Source organism: Cataglyphis hispanica, chromosome 17, assembly GCF_021464435.1.
Source record: "Cataglyphis hispanica isolate Lineage 1 chromosome 17, ULB_Chis1_1.0, whole genome shotgun sequence".
Lineage (NCBI taxonomy): Eukaryota > Metazoa > Arthropoda > Insecta > Hymenoptera > Formicidae > Cataglyphis > Cataglyphis hispanica.
The window spans coordinates 3,648,647-3,661,450 of record NC_065970.1 but is presented as its reverse complement, the minus strand read 5'-3'; the positions used below and the strand labels follow the sequence as shown (position 1 = coordinate 3,661,450).

Sequence of the window (12,804 nt, the reverse complement as noted above, 5' to 3'; positions counted from 1 at the left end):
AGTTTAGATAAGGAATTCGCACGAACGCGGGACGAAAGGATTGAGAAATAAAAGCAGATTTCCTACGATTAAAATAAATTACTTATTACATATATTTACATATTTTATTCTAAAAAATAAAAAAAAATTTCATTCGTACAAAATACGACTTTAAAATTGAAAAACCAGGTATTGATCCGTTAATCCCAATATTTGATCTTTCCGTCCCAACCAGCTGTAACGAGCTTAGAAGGCTCGTGCGGATGCCATAGTACGTCAATGCATACTCCGTCATGTGCTTTCCACTTTTTGTACAATTTCGTTGTTTTCCAGTCCCATATATAACATCTTCCGTCTGCATCACCCGATACTAAATAGCTGTTTTTTTGAAAGAAAAACAAATATTTTAATAATACATAAATATTTTACTAGAAATATTTTTGTATGTGCGTGTTATTATTATTAAAAATGATATTCAATATTTTTGCAAAAGACATTTGCACTATACTCTCTGCTACTAATTCTAGAATATAGTTTGCATCAAAACTTATGCAAAATGACATTCTTTACGAAAGAAGACATTTCCAGAGAATAATAATATATAAATAGTATATAATGATATATAAATTGGCAATTTTTTTTTTAATATAAATTACCTCATATCTGGAGAGAAATCTAAACCGCACGCGTATCCAGCAACCATGTGTCCCGTGAAGGTCTTCTTTCGATTCATTTTGAATCTATTCAGCGCCGAGAATATGACAATTTTGTTGTCCATACTTTGGCAAGCGAGCCATTTTTGATTTCGCGATGGCGTTACGGCTGGCATGGAATGCATCGACGGATCGGCTATATATTTCATGTCCACTGGAATATCCCTGTATAAAAAAGAATTTATTAATCAATCTTATTTTTCGAAAATAACTCTCTTTACGGGCAATAAAACATTACCATTCCCAAACTCGCAGACTTTTATCGTCACTTGTTGTAACAAATCTTCTGTTTTCATCGACAAACGTAATAGTATTCACTGCACCTAAATGTCGGTCATATTCCTGAGTTATTTCACCGGAACGTATATCCCACTAAAACGAAAATTCATTTATTTATTATTCAATTCCAGATTTATTCTCATTAAATTATCTCTCATGCTAATTGTATTTTTATAGTCAAGAATAAACATTGTCACATATATGTCATACATATATCATATTAACTTGAACTTTTGTCAAAACTATACAACTTTTGATATATGAAATAACTTCATAATATATTTTTTACAAAATATACTGTACTTACACAAATAATTTTCTTATCGCTGGTACCAGCTACGAAAAGATGCTGTTTATCTGGATCGGGATTGAACTTGGCACAGTATGGAATTTTTCTACTTGTAAAACGACTGATACAAGCTCCCGTTTCCGTGTCCCATAGTTTCACATACCGATCGTAAGCCGCTGATAAGAATCGCTTACCATCATTGTCGAAACTTATGTCTCGCACCGCTTGACGATGTCCGTAATATGTACGAACGCATCTTCTATCTTTATACACTTCCCACAACTACAAATAATAAAAGATATATTTGCAATAAATTAGTTACACACAAGAAATATATTAATAGATCAAAATAATCATCAAATTATTTAATGAAATGAATACCTTTACTCGACAATCCATGCTACAAGATAGTAACAAATGTGCTGTACGAGGGAACCATCGAATTTGTGAGATGCCTTTTGTATGGCCTTCCCATGTGTGAATTTGTGCTTTCGGTAGGAAACAACGATCGGGTGGCGATTCCGATCTCAAATTTACGCCTACATCCTGAGGTGCGTGTAAGAACGAGCGTCCTTGATAATCCACACTGTCTTTGACTGCAATATAAAATTATTAAGTATCACAAATAATTTTAAAAGCAATAAAAAGTTATTAGCGTAATTATTTTCTTTTTCAAAAATATTTAAGATGAAGAATTTTCTTAAATATTTAAACAAAAATTTTAATCAATTAAACCGTTACTCATGTTAAATTAAGAATTTTATTTTACGCTATTAACATTTTATCCGAATTATTTAGTAACGATAGAATAAGTTACAACTCTATATGAGAGAAAATAGCAATTTTGTTTTTTCTAAAAATGTATACAAAGATATTACTGTGTAATACTGTCTTCTCTTCCAGTGGTTTCTCCTCTGTCTGTTTTCCTCGTTTATTTCGTTTAGCTAGTATTTCTTCCAATTCAGCAGCTTCTTCTTCGGTCGGCTTTATGACTCGTTTTTCATCCACATATCCACCCCATGGTCCAAGAAAACCTTCTATATCAGATGGATCGCCATTTCTATGCCTCTTTCGCTTATCCGATGGTCTTAGTGCAGTGTTTTCAAAAACAGTTTTACCACCTGATTCTTCGGCAGTTTCTTTTGAACCAATTATTACTCTGCCTTCATCTGCACTACCATCTATAGTTGGATCTAATGCGTATCCTGAAAAAAAAGTTTTAAATATTGATTCAAATTTAAGTAATAAATAAATTTCTAATCTAATCTGATTTAAAAAAATTTGTTTATTATATTTAAGTATATATATATGTATATTATTGATAAGAGATAGTTTTTATATATAAGCTATAATATTTATATTACCATAACTAGCAAATGTTCTTCTTTGATTTTCAAATTGAAAGGGGCTAATGTGTGCATGTTCTACATATCCAGAAAGCATATTTTTCACAGCGCGCTGCTGTTGAGTTTTAAATGGATTTTCTGGTCCAACCTCTGGTCCAAAAAGTTCTTCGTACTTTAAATTAGATGATATCTCTGTAGCAGTGGGATCTACATGTTTTATACACAGTTCCGTTCCCTAAAAACGTGATACATGCAAATGAATCTTATGTTTGTTTATTATTTTTTTTTTCTTTTTATGAAAAAGATAAAACAGTTGGAAATAAATGGTATCATCACATGTTATTATGTTCATAACCTCAAAAATAAAAATCACACAACGAGTAAATACTTACCGTGGGTATAACGTCTGGAGCGGAACAAATATTTAAATTAATAGGCGTTGTTAATTTATCAAAAGCGAGCGACTCATTTTCGTTTTCACTACCTTCGTCACTGCTATTATATTCACAAAGAAGGCTGAGAGCCATGGTCACAATTTAACCAGTTACGACATTACATGATACGAGATGTATGATACATGATACATACAAGATACAAGATACAAGGCTGAAAATATCGGTCATGTGGTCGATGACGTAGTGCGCATGCGTAAGATCTATTCCGGCTTTTTAGAGTACATAATTCAAAATTTAATTATCTATTAGAAAACGTAGCTTAACAGTCTAAAACTCGTATTAGATATTGATCTTACATTAAGATTAAAAATGAGGATTGAAAATTGATCAGTTAGAAAAAATTTTCACTTTTGTTTATTGATTTAATTCCAATTTTTAATCTTCAATAATCTCAAATGAGCTGATTAAAGAACAATTTTATCTATATGCACATTATACTACTTTAACAAGTATAAAAATGTAACTAATATTTTTAAAAAATACAGAGGAATTTTTATTCCTTCATAACACGTTCGTAGATTCCAATTCGTGACGAAAAATTTAGGAAAAACAGGATAATTCAAGATGATTAAAAATCCAACTTGATTGAAAATACTGAGAATGATATTGAATATTTTAATAAATCAAATGTATTTTTGATCTAAACATAAGCTGTACAATAAAATATTTCTGATATATAAATTCTTGATGACGCATTATATACCACTGCTTGCCAATGTATATGCCTTGTAATTATCGCTTAAATTGTCGGAATGTCTTAGTTCCTTTTGAAAAGTTTGGTTTGTTCATATTTTTGTAATGTCCGAAACCACCTCCACCGAGCCTTTTTCGTGGTCGTGAAGCCTTGCTGGATCCAACTTCTGTGAAATTAAAAAGTTAAATAGAATATAAAATATTCTTCACAGATTTATCAAAAGAATTTCTACCTTGAATACTTGAAATTTAAAGATATATTGCACATATTCTTAAAATATTAAAGTTACAAATAATTTATTATAGAATACTTTACATGTTTCTGTGTTTGTTCAAGCTTATCTTTTTATAGAATGTGTGTATTTTTTCTATTATATAGTAATTTAAATCTCTTATTAAAAGAACTTACTCAAGTCTACCGCCGGCGGTACAATAAATCCAAATGATTTGGCAACTTTCGCCAGATCTAAGGTTTCTATGTCAAAAACCTGTTTTAGATGATGCGAATCATATGCCCTAACATAATTTTTGAAGGCCTCCTTCGCCGATTGATGTAAAAAATAATTCTTCGATATTAGTTTTTCAAGCTAGAAACAAAATAAAAGTCTTATCAATATCGCTCTGTAATATGCAGAAATATTAATTAGAGTTGCAGATTAGTTTAGATTTCTCCATTTTTCCATTAATTAATCAAATCCATGTTTCTAGACTTCTTAATTATAATTTGTTCATAATTATGGTTCATAAAGCTGTATTTAATATAATACATAAATATATTTATATATACCTGTAATTGAATATCAGCAATTTTATTCCAAGAAAACTCGTATTCATTGACAGGTACGCGAGCTTCTTTGAGATAACGAAGAAAGCCAAGCTCCTCTGGTCGCAGTATCAATAAAGCATGACCGCTGCTACCTTCTCCGCGAGCAGTTCGGCCTACCCGATGAATATATTCCTAAAAGACATATGATTATCGTAAATCCATATTTATGATTTATCATTTCTCTAATAGTAGTTCAACTATGTATGCAAGTTTTTTGTTTCTTCCTCTCTTTCAACATAAACAAAATGAAATATCATAACAATCTTTTTTTACCTTAGGATCGTCCGGTGGATCATACTGCACAATCCAATCGACATCGGGTATATCTAAACCTCTCGCAGCCACATCAGTGCAAAGTAAAATTCCAGTAGAAGCGTTGCAAAATTGGTAAAAAGTGGTGGTTCTTCTCGTTTGCTTTTGCTTACCCTGTCAACGTAATCAGAGCATAAATGTTAAGTCGAGAGAGTAGCCACTTTAAAAAGTATCAAAGACAAAGTATTTAATAACACGTACATGTATGCTCATTACAGGTAAATCGATATAATTTAGGAGCTCATGATGGTATTTAACAGACATGCACGAACTAAAGAAAACCATTATCTTCTTCTTTCTGTTTTTCTTTAAAAATGTGAAAAGAAGAAGAAATCGCTTTTCGCTCGGACATGCTACATAACCCTGCTGTAAACCATCCACAGTTGCCATTTCCTTGTTGTCATCGACTCCAACATAAATAGGTTCTTTTTTAAGAGCTAATGTTGTTATTGTTGCTACCTTTTGTGTCTGCGTTGCACTGAAGAGCATAGTCTGCCGACGTTCTGCAATAACAACTTATATAGTAATGGAAAAAATATATATGTAATTTAATTTTAATTTGTATTGTAGCATATCACTAACTAGGAAGAATATTAATAATTTGTTTCAATTCTTCTTCATATCCAATATCTAAAATACGATCAGCTTCGTCAATTACTAGACATTGAAGATTCTTGTATAAAAAGTCTGGTGTGTTTTGCAAATGATCCAATAATCGTCCCGGCGTCGCCACAATAATATTGATTCCCTTTGCGAGCTTCTGTGCTTCGGTCTGCCTATTGGCACCACCCATCAATAAACCATATGTGTGATGATGATATTTCATTAATTCTTTCAGGACGCCAAAAGTTTGCATAGACAATTCTCTAGTAGGAGACATAATAATGCATCCAGTACCTACAAATACATAAAAAATACATTTCTTCTTACCTTTACTAATTTTGTACATTTAAAGCATCAAGACAATATAAGAAACTTTATTAATATAATTTTTCTGTAAACTTATTTCTATATAGGTAATATATCAAATAAATTAAACTTATTGTTGTTTGCGTTTAAACAACAATTATTATTGTTTTTTTATATAAGAATCCATAAAAATTAATCATGAATTAAAAAATATCATTTTAATACAGACTATAATCCTAAACTCTATCGAGTTTACCTACCATTACGAGGCATAAACTTCAACTTGTAAATCAATTCAACTGCAGGAATTAAAAATGCCAGTGTTTTGCCAGATCCAGTTTTAGCAGCACCTACTAGATCTCTCCCTTCCAAAAGAGGAGGAATAGCCTTTGCTTGTATTTCTGTCATTTTTGTAAAGCCCATATCTTCTATCGCTTTCAATGTATTCTCGCATACCTTTCCATTCAATACCGAGAAGCTTGTATCATTGTTGATTGTTAATTCAACAGCTATAGCTGTACCTGGCACTAAATAAAAAAAGAAAATATATATACATTTGTGAAACAGAAATATTAAATATTATTTTACTATTATCAGCATTAAAGTATACATACAATTCTCAGTAACTTCTTTGGTTACCTCCGACTGTTCAGATAATTTTCTTTTTTCTAAAAAGATATATAAAAAGTTAATAACTATATAATAAATAAAAAATATATAAATCTCAATAAAACTAATCTGCAAATAACGTTGTTAGTTTCCCAGTAGAACAGATTATATACAAAATATAGACATATTTTATTTCATGAAAATAAAATAATTTAAAAATAATTTGTCTTACTTTCTGGAGGAACTTCTTCTGTTATGTTCTCCATTGCATCTACAACAAAAATAACTTAAAATAAATTACTTAAAATAAATAATGATAGAGAGGAATGATAAAAAAGTATGTATTTGAAAAAAATGAAAGCTTCAGATTACGCTCTTACCTTTCTCTTCCTCCCGTTGTTTTATCTTGGTTATTTTAATCTTCTCTCGTTTTTTAATTTTTCGCATCAAAACTTTTTCAGACATGTTCCTTAACAGATATTTAAAGAAAGTCGCTTCACGTTTCACAACGCGTTAATTCCTCTTCGAACCTATGAACCTTTTTAAAACCTACGAACATGTGGTTCACTAGTTGACATTCGTAATTCATAAATACTGCAATATTACAACGCGCATGCTTGATCTGTCTATTGCTGTTTGGCCAAACAGTACAGACAACTTTTAGAATATTTTCTATCTGGAAAAATCTAGAAAAATCGACCAATCGTGAGTATCATAGATTAATGAAAACGTAGTGATATAGTATTCTTGTATTTGATTGGCCCAATTTTCTGGACATATGCATTATGAATTTATTAGGACAATTTTGGATTTAGTTGTACATTTTGGATCATTGATTTCGAATCACATTCAATGCATTCATTCAAGGGACGAATTAATTCGCATGGGCTCGCAAGCATGCAGACGCAGGTGAATGTCGTGTAATATTATTGAATAATTATATGATACAATCCAATTTTGTCGCTTCGATTCCGATCGATCCGAACAACGGATTGATTGTTTTCGAGGACAGACACGAGGACTACTTCGAGGTACGGTTTATTCGCTACGCTCTCCCTGTGAATACTTATAGAATACAAGTATGTCAGACAAGGAATCGAATGACGATATCGAGCTAATATCCGAGAGATTGCAGGCCGCCACGACTATAGATAACGCGCAGCAACAACAACAACAGGGAAAAAGCTCGCGGAGGAACAGTAATAATGGCGCGATCCGCCAACCCGTGGACGGCAAAAAATCTTGCTCCGCTACCGCCACTACCACCACCACTACCACCATGGATGATTATGTCCTTGTGAGAAATATCCCTGAGCTCAATCTGCCCGAGAAGATTGTTCTCGTTATCGATACGGTACGAGAACAGCAATGCACGCCTTTTAAACTTGGCACGGGTGCGACATTCTCGCCACTGTTCATGACAAAACGCGTGGTCGAGAGCTTCGTCTGCGCAAAGTCCACAATACAGCCCGGTGTACACGAGTACGCACTGATGAGTCTGGATTCGCAGGGTGCGTCCTGGCTCTGCGACTATACCAATAACATTAAGACGGTGGTCAATCATTTGGAGAGTATCGCGGAGGACGTGCTGGATGAGGATCAGAGGACCTACGATCTGGGACAGCTGTTCGAGGCGATACACGCGCGAATAGCGACTCCGGCGACGAATCGGCCGACGTTCGTCTCGCGCGTGATCCTGATATACGGACGATCGAATTCTATACCCAAGTTTCGCACTGGCCAGAAGTATCTGGAGAACTTGACGGAGAATCCGTATTTCTTTTTGGACGTATTGTTCGTTCACGAACCACCCAGCGATGACAATATGTGCGAGGCGGTGTACGCCGAAATAGCGGCTCTGGACACAACAAATTATTCTTATATTTTTGAAGTAGGCAGAAATCCAGCTAAGCTACATGATAATATGGCAAAACTCTTGGCGCATCCGCTGCAGCGTCCATTGCAAAAAGATGCTTGTTATACTTTTATTTCAAACGCACAGGAAGTGCATACTAATGTATAGAATGCTGTGTACACATTAGCATTATTTATTTTCATTGAAAGGTGCGTATATTTTTCTTCATGGAATCAGATTTATTATATTAACATGATGTAATTACAAAGCAATGCAGTGTTTATATTTAATTATTAATAAATTTCAAACAATTTTATATTTGTTGAAGAAATTATATAAGAGACAAAAGTGATTGCGCATCATTATACATCATTATACACTATTATTGATTATTGCAAAATAAATAATATTATTTTTGTATATAGATTTATAAATTAATCCTACATAAACAAATCACAAATACACCTTTTGTAACAAATATTGATTTTAAAGTGTCAAAAAGATAGATTCTAATTAAAAAATCTTATTCTAAAAAATATATTATTCTTCTCTTTATTTAGAAATGATTGTATCTATCTGATTTATGTTATTACAGGACATCTTGGTTGCTGTGACTTCTATTACATTATCGCATCTCAAACAAAGATTTCAAAATTTAACGATACAACGCTTTGCCGTTAAGTTAAATGGATGGAAAGCTTCTTTCGAATGAAGATGCGTCCGCAGATTTGACAGAAAAAAGGTCCCGGAATACACTCGTTGATGCCTGATAAGATTAGACACATATGAGAACTTCTGTTGACATTTGTTACATGTGTAAGGCTACTCGTCGGTATGCTTGTTGAGATGTGTGATTGAATGCCTTTTGACAGAAGTCGCACGTTAATTGACGTTGTTTTCTTCTGGTCCCTCTAACATTTTAACGCGTTCTCCGATGCTTCCTTTGATTCCAACGTCAATTTTCGCGGGTTTTTCAGATTGCGTATTCCGATGAGAAATGACATGATTAACATGGATTATATTTTGCATTCAAAGAATTTCGTTGACTTGTGACTTATTTGTCATTTCTACTGTATGCTAGTTGAGATATTTTGACTAGTAAATCCTGTTGAAATATTTGTGTGAACTTTAACGATTATTCTTTTGAAAGATATGCAAATCAGCAAAATTCTTCTTGGGAAGAATTTCGAGTTTAGTGATACAAGAGAACAAACTGTGTTCAAAACTTAGTAGTACAGATAAAGTACAGATATAAAAGAAATGAACTGATGTTGTTTCTTTTCTATAAGATATGTAATTAGATTTAATATGTGTGTAAATTATCAACGATTTTCCTAAATGCATCTCAAAGTCACAAATATATTCACTTATTAGTATATAAGATATTTTTTATGGCTTTTAGAAGTAACTACGATATGTGATATTATTTACAAATTATTCTTGAAAAATATAATGATAAGTAATATTGTAAATGTTACAAAGATATATATGTGTGCGCGCGCGCGCGCGTGTGTGTGTGTGTGTGTGTGTGTATATTACAATAGGATGCAATAAATTTCTTTGTCACGCGGTTCTGTATCTATTGTAACATTTATTTTCATCATAAAAAAAGAGATAGATAAAACATTTGTTAAAAATTTCATTCATAACTTGTAGAGGAGAAAAAATTTTAATTTAAATTTATTTTGTTCTTTTTTTATACTTATGGCTTTTAGCGTGATATATGTGTAGTTTATTCGACGTCAAAATTAATATCGAAATTCGAATATATTCGACATCGAAAAGTGTATAAATGACGTTTTCGACTGCAGTTTCAACATCATTTAAAATCGATTCAAGTAATGAATCCTGTCTCAAATATATATAGATTTTTTCTCCTCAAACATTTATAATAATTTGTACAGCGATCATTTGTTAAAACTGAGGAATGAATTGTAAAAATAATTTTTATTATATGTAAATAAGAAAAGAAAATAAAGTTGGAGTTTTTAAAATTTCTAATTTGAAATTTTTATTTGTATTACCTCTCTTACCTATTATGGTCCCTATACCTCAGAATTTAAATTTGTGTAAGTATCGGCGGGAAGCCAAAAAGGCCTACAGGGTCAGATTGGCCCTACAGGGAGAGTTTTTTAGCGGGTGGGAGTCCCGCATATCCCACCGGACCGGCCGGTGGGAATGCATAATGCATTTTTCTCTTCCTTCGCAAAACAAAAAAAAAATTGATATTTGTGCGAATTTTGAAGCTTTAAATTTCGCGTTTCCTGAGATTTTATAACACCTCTTTGGTGATCATGTTCTCCTGATACTTGTGCGAATTTCGAAGCTTCAAATTTTCGCGCTTTTTAAAATTTTAATTTGTGCCACCTCCTTGCTGATTATATTCTCCTGATATGCCACCTCTTTGGTGATCATGTTCTCCTGATACTTTTGCAGATTTCGAAGCTTCAAATTTTTGCGCTTTTTAAAATTTTAATTTGTGCCACCTCCTTGCTGATTATATTCTCCTGATATGCCACCTCTTTGGTGATCATGTTCTCCTGATACTTTTGCAGATTTCGAAGCTTCAAATTTTCGCGCTTTTTAAAATTTTAGTTTGTGCCACCTCTTTGCTTATTATGTTCTCCTGATATGCCACCTCTTTGGTGATCATGTTCTCCTGATACTTGTGCGAATTTCGAAGCTTCAAATTTTCGCGCTTTTTAAAATTTTAATTTGTGCCACCTCCTTGCTGATTATATTCTCCTGATATGCCACCTCTTTGGTGATCATGTTCTCCTGATACTTTTGCAGATTTCGAAGCTTCAAATTTTTGCGCTTTTTAAAATTTTAATTTGTGCCACCTCCTTGCTGATTATATTCTCCTGATACGCTACCTCTTTGCTGATCATGTTCTCCTGATACTTTTGCAGATTTCGAAGCTTCAAATTTTCGCGCTTTTTAAAATTTTAATTTGTGCCACCTCCTTAGTATGTTCTCTTGATATGCCACCTCTTTGCTGATTATGTTCTTTTGATACTTTTGCGAATTTCGAAGCTTCATTTTTTGACAATTTTTCTATCTCTAATGCTATCTTTTTGCTGACTTAATTAAAAAAGAGATATGTGGGAAATGGATGTGTGGGAATTGATGGTATGTTCAATTAGAAGACATATGCGTTTTGTATTATTAATAATGCAGTTTATTCAATATTTTTTAAAATTACAAAATATATTTTACAGAATATTATCGATTCTCTTATAAATATACATAATTCGTTTACATTTTGCGCTTTTTATCATCGGTGTTTTATCAAATAATAAAAAAAAAGAAAATTATTTAATGTATTTTCTAAGACAGAAAGTACATTAATCTATTTGATATCGCAATATAATATGACTTTATATGCATTCGCAGGTAAAAATACATTGCTTTCGCTATTAATTACATTTTGCACGCATACACACAGTCATTTTTATTATTATACAATAACGCAATCGCTTTCGCTGTTACACATTTTGTATACACGCACGCACGCACGCACAGTCATTTTTATTATTATACAAAATAAATACTGACATTTTATTACATAATACATATATCGAATATCTGTAGCATTTGCTTTCGCTATAATACACATTTGATATTTTATTATTATATATACATATTGGATATCGGGTACAATCAAATGCAATGTGATTTTTCCAGATCAAATTAGCTGTTTTGTGATATCGCTACAATGTAATTAATAATGACCAATAATTGCTACATTATCAATAATTTCTTTGTCGTAATCATTATGTCGTGATAAGTACATTTAATGAGATACATAGTATAAAAGTATCTCATTAAATAATTTTATTATTATAAAATAAAAAAGCACTCCGCAAAACTGTGTGGTTTGTGAAAGAAGCTGAGTGATGTATTTTGAAAATGTATTAATAAGAATTTTTACTATCTAATATATATTATATTCACAAATATATTAATAAAATGCATAAAAATACATGCATCGTGTTAAAATTAAATTTTGTATTCTGTATGCGATAAATTGCTACATATCAACTTTTTTCCCAATATAATTCATTTGATTTTAGTTCTAAATTTCTCTGACGAATGTAATGAATGAAAATAATTCAAAAAAAAAATAAATATTTCTCAAAACAAAAAAGAATTCTAAAAATACGACAAGTGCATGAGATTAAATAGCGATTTCACAAAACGTATTCGATTCACAATTTATTCTGATGATAATTATTGCGCTTATTATAAGTTTCAAATCTAATTTTTGTAGGAGAGTGTGTACTGCTTCGTTCTTTCCAAACACCGGCACATGTTATATGGGCATTATACATTATACCGGCAAAATACTAAAATTATGGATACATATGTTCTTAAACGAATATAAGATTAAAGCACTTTATATGTCTAGACAAAAAAGCGGTAGATCGACCGACCTATGTCTGAATAATGATGCACGATTTCTCCGGTAAAACGAATGATATGATTGTAAAAGTATAGTGGGAATATCCGTGTCCGACTAAGCATCTTGCAATGCGT

At 32.0% G+C, this 12,804-nt stretch overlaps 3 protein-coding genes across 3 annotated transcripts; 1 reads left to right on the top strand and 2 right to left on the bottom strand.

Moving 5' to 3' along the window:
- Positions 1–67: 67 nt before the first annotated feature.
- Positions 68–3,173, bottom strand: LOC126855873 (pre-mRNA-processing factor 17). Its single transcript, XM_050603924.1, has 8 exons — positions 2,999–3,173; positions 2,625–2,841; positions 2,139–2,465; positions 1,642–1,856; positions 1,279–1,542; positions 931–1,064; positions 636–857; positions 68–357 (listed from the first exon to the last, which is right to left on the bottom strand). Exons 1-8 carry the CDS (start codon positions 3,131–3,133, stop codon positions 180–182), a joined length of 1,692 nt encoding a protein of 563 aa, XP_050459881.1. The 5' UTR covers positions 3,134–3,173; the 3' UTR covers positions 68–179.
- A 494-nt stretch (positions 3,174–3,667) lies between these two features.
- LOC126855872 (probable ATP-dependent RNA helicase pitchoune) lies at positions 3,668–6,982 on the bottom strand. The gene is made up of 10 exons (XM_050603922.1): positions 6,791–6,982; positions 6,643–6,681; positions 6,416–6,469; positions 6,062–6,328; positions 5,475–5,789; positions 5,094–5,395; positions 4,854–5,006; positions 4,542–4,712; positions 4,164–4,341; positions 3,668–3,921 (listed from the first exon to the last, which is right to left on the bottom strand). Exons 1-10 carry the CDS (start codon positions 6,873–6,875, stop codon positions 3,794–3,796), a joined length of 1,692 nt encoding a protein of 563 aa, XP_050459879.1. The 5' UTR covers positions 6,876–6,982; the 3' UTR covers positions 3,668–3,793.
- A 301-nt stretch (positions 6,983–7,283) lies between these two features.
- LOC126855882 (BRISC and BRCA1-A complex member 1-like) lies at positions 7,284–10,256 on the top strand. The gene is made up of 3 exons (XM_050603945.1): positions 7,284–7,441; positions 7,546–8,474; positions 8,861–10,256. Exons 1-2 carry the CDS (start codon positions 7,352–7,354, stop codon positions 8,431–8,433), a joined length of 978 nt encoding a protein of 325 aa, XP_050459902.1. The 5' UTR covers positions 7,284–7,351; the 3' UTR covers positions 8,434–8,474; positions 8,861–10,256.
- Positions 10,257–12,804: the final 2,548 nt, after the last annotated feature.

Excerpts from the sequence above, each read along its gene's own strand:
- LOC126855873 (XM_050603924.1), bottom strand. The coding sequence starts at position 3,133 with ATGGCTCTCAGCCTTCTTTGTGAATATAATAGCAGTGACGAAGGTAGT. Across the intron at positions 2,842-2,998 it reads CTCCAGACGTTATACCCACG|GGAACGGAACTGTGTATAAA; the intron begins GTAAGTATTTAC and ends TCACGTTTTTAG. Across the intron at positions 1,857-2,138 it reads AGAGAAGACAGTATTACACA|TCAAAGACAGTGTGGATTAT; the intron begins GTAATATCTTTG and ends TTTATATTGCAG.
- LOC126855872 (XM_050603922.1), bottom strand. The coding sequence starts at position 6,875 with ATGTCTGAAAAAGTTTTGATGCGAAAAATTAAAAAACGAGAGAAGATT. Across the intron at positions 5,396-5,474 it reads AATTATTAATATTCTTCCTA|AACGTCGGCAGACTATGCTC; the intron begins GTTAGTGATATG and ends TTGTTATTGCAG. Across the intron at positions 4,342-4,541 it reads TTGCTGATATTCAATTACAG|CTTGAAAAACTAATATCGAA; the intron begins GTATATATAAAT and ends TTTTGTTTCTAG.
- LOC126855882 (XM_050603945.1), top strand. The coding sequence starts at position 7,352 with ATGATACAATCCAATTTTGTCGCTTCGATTCCGATCGATCCGAACAAC. Across the intron at positions 7,442-7,545 it reads GACACGAGGACTACTTCGAG|GCCGCCACGACTATAGATAA; the intron begins GTACGGTTTATT and ends GAGAGATTGCAG.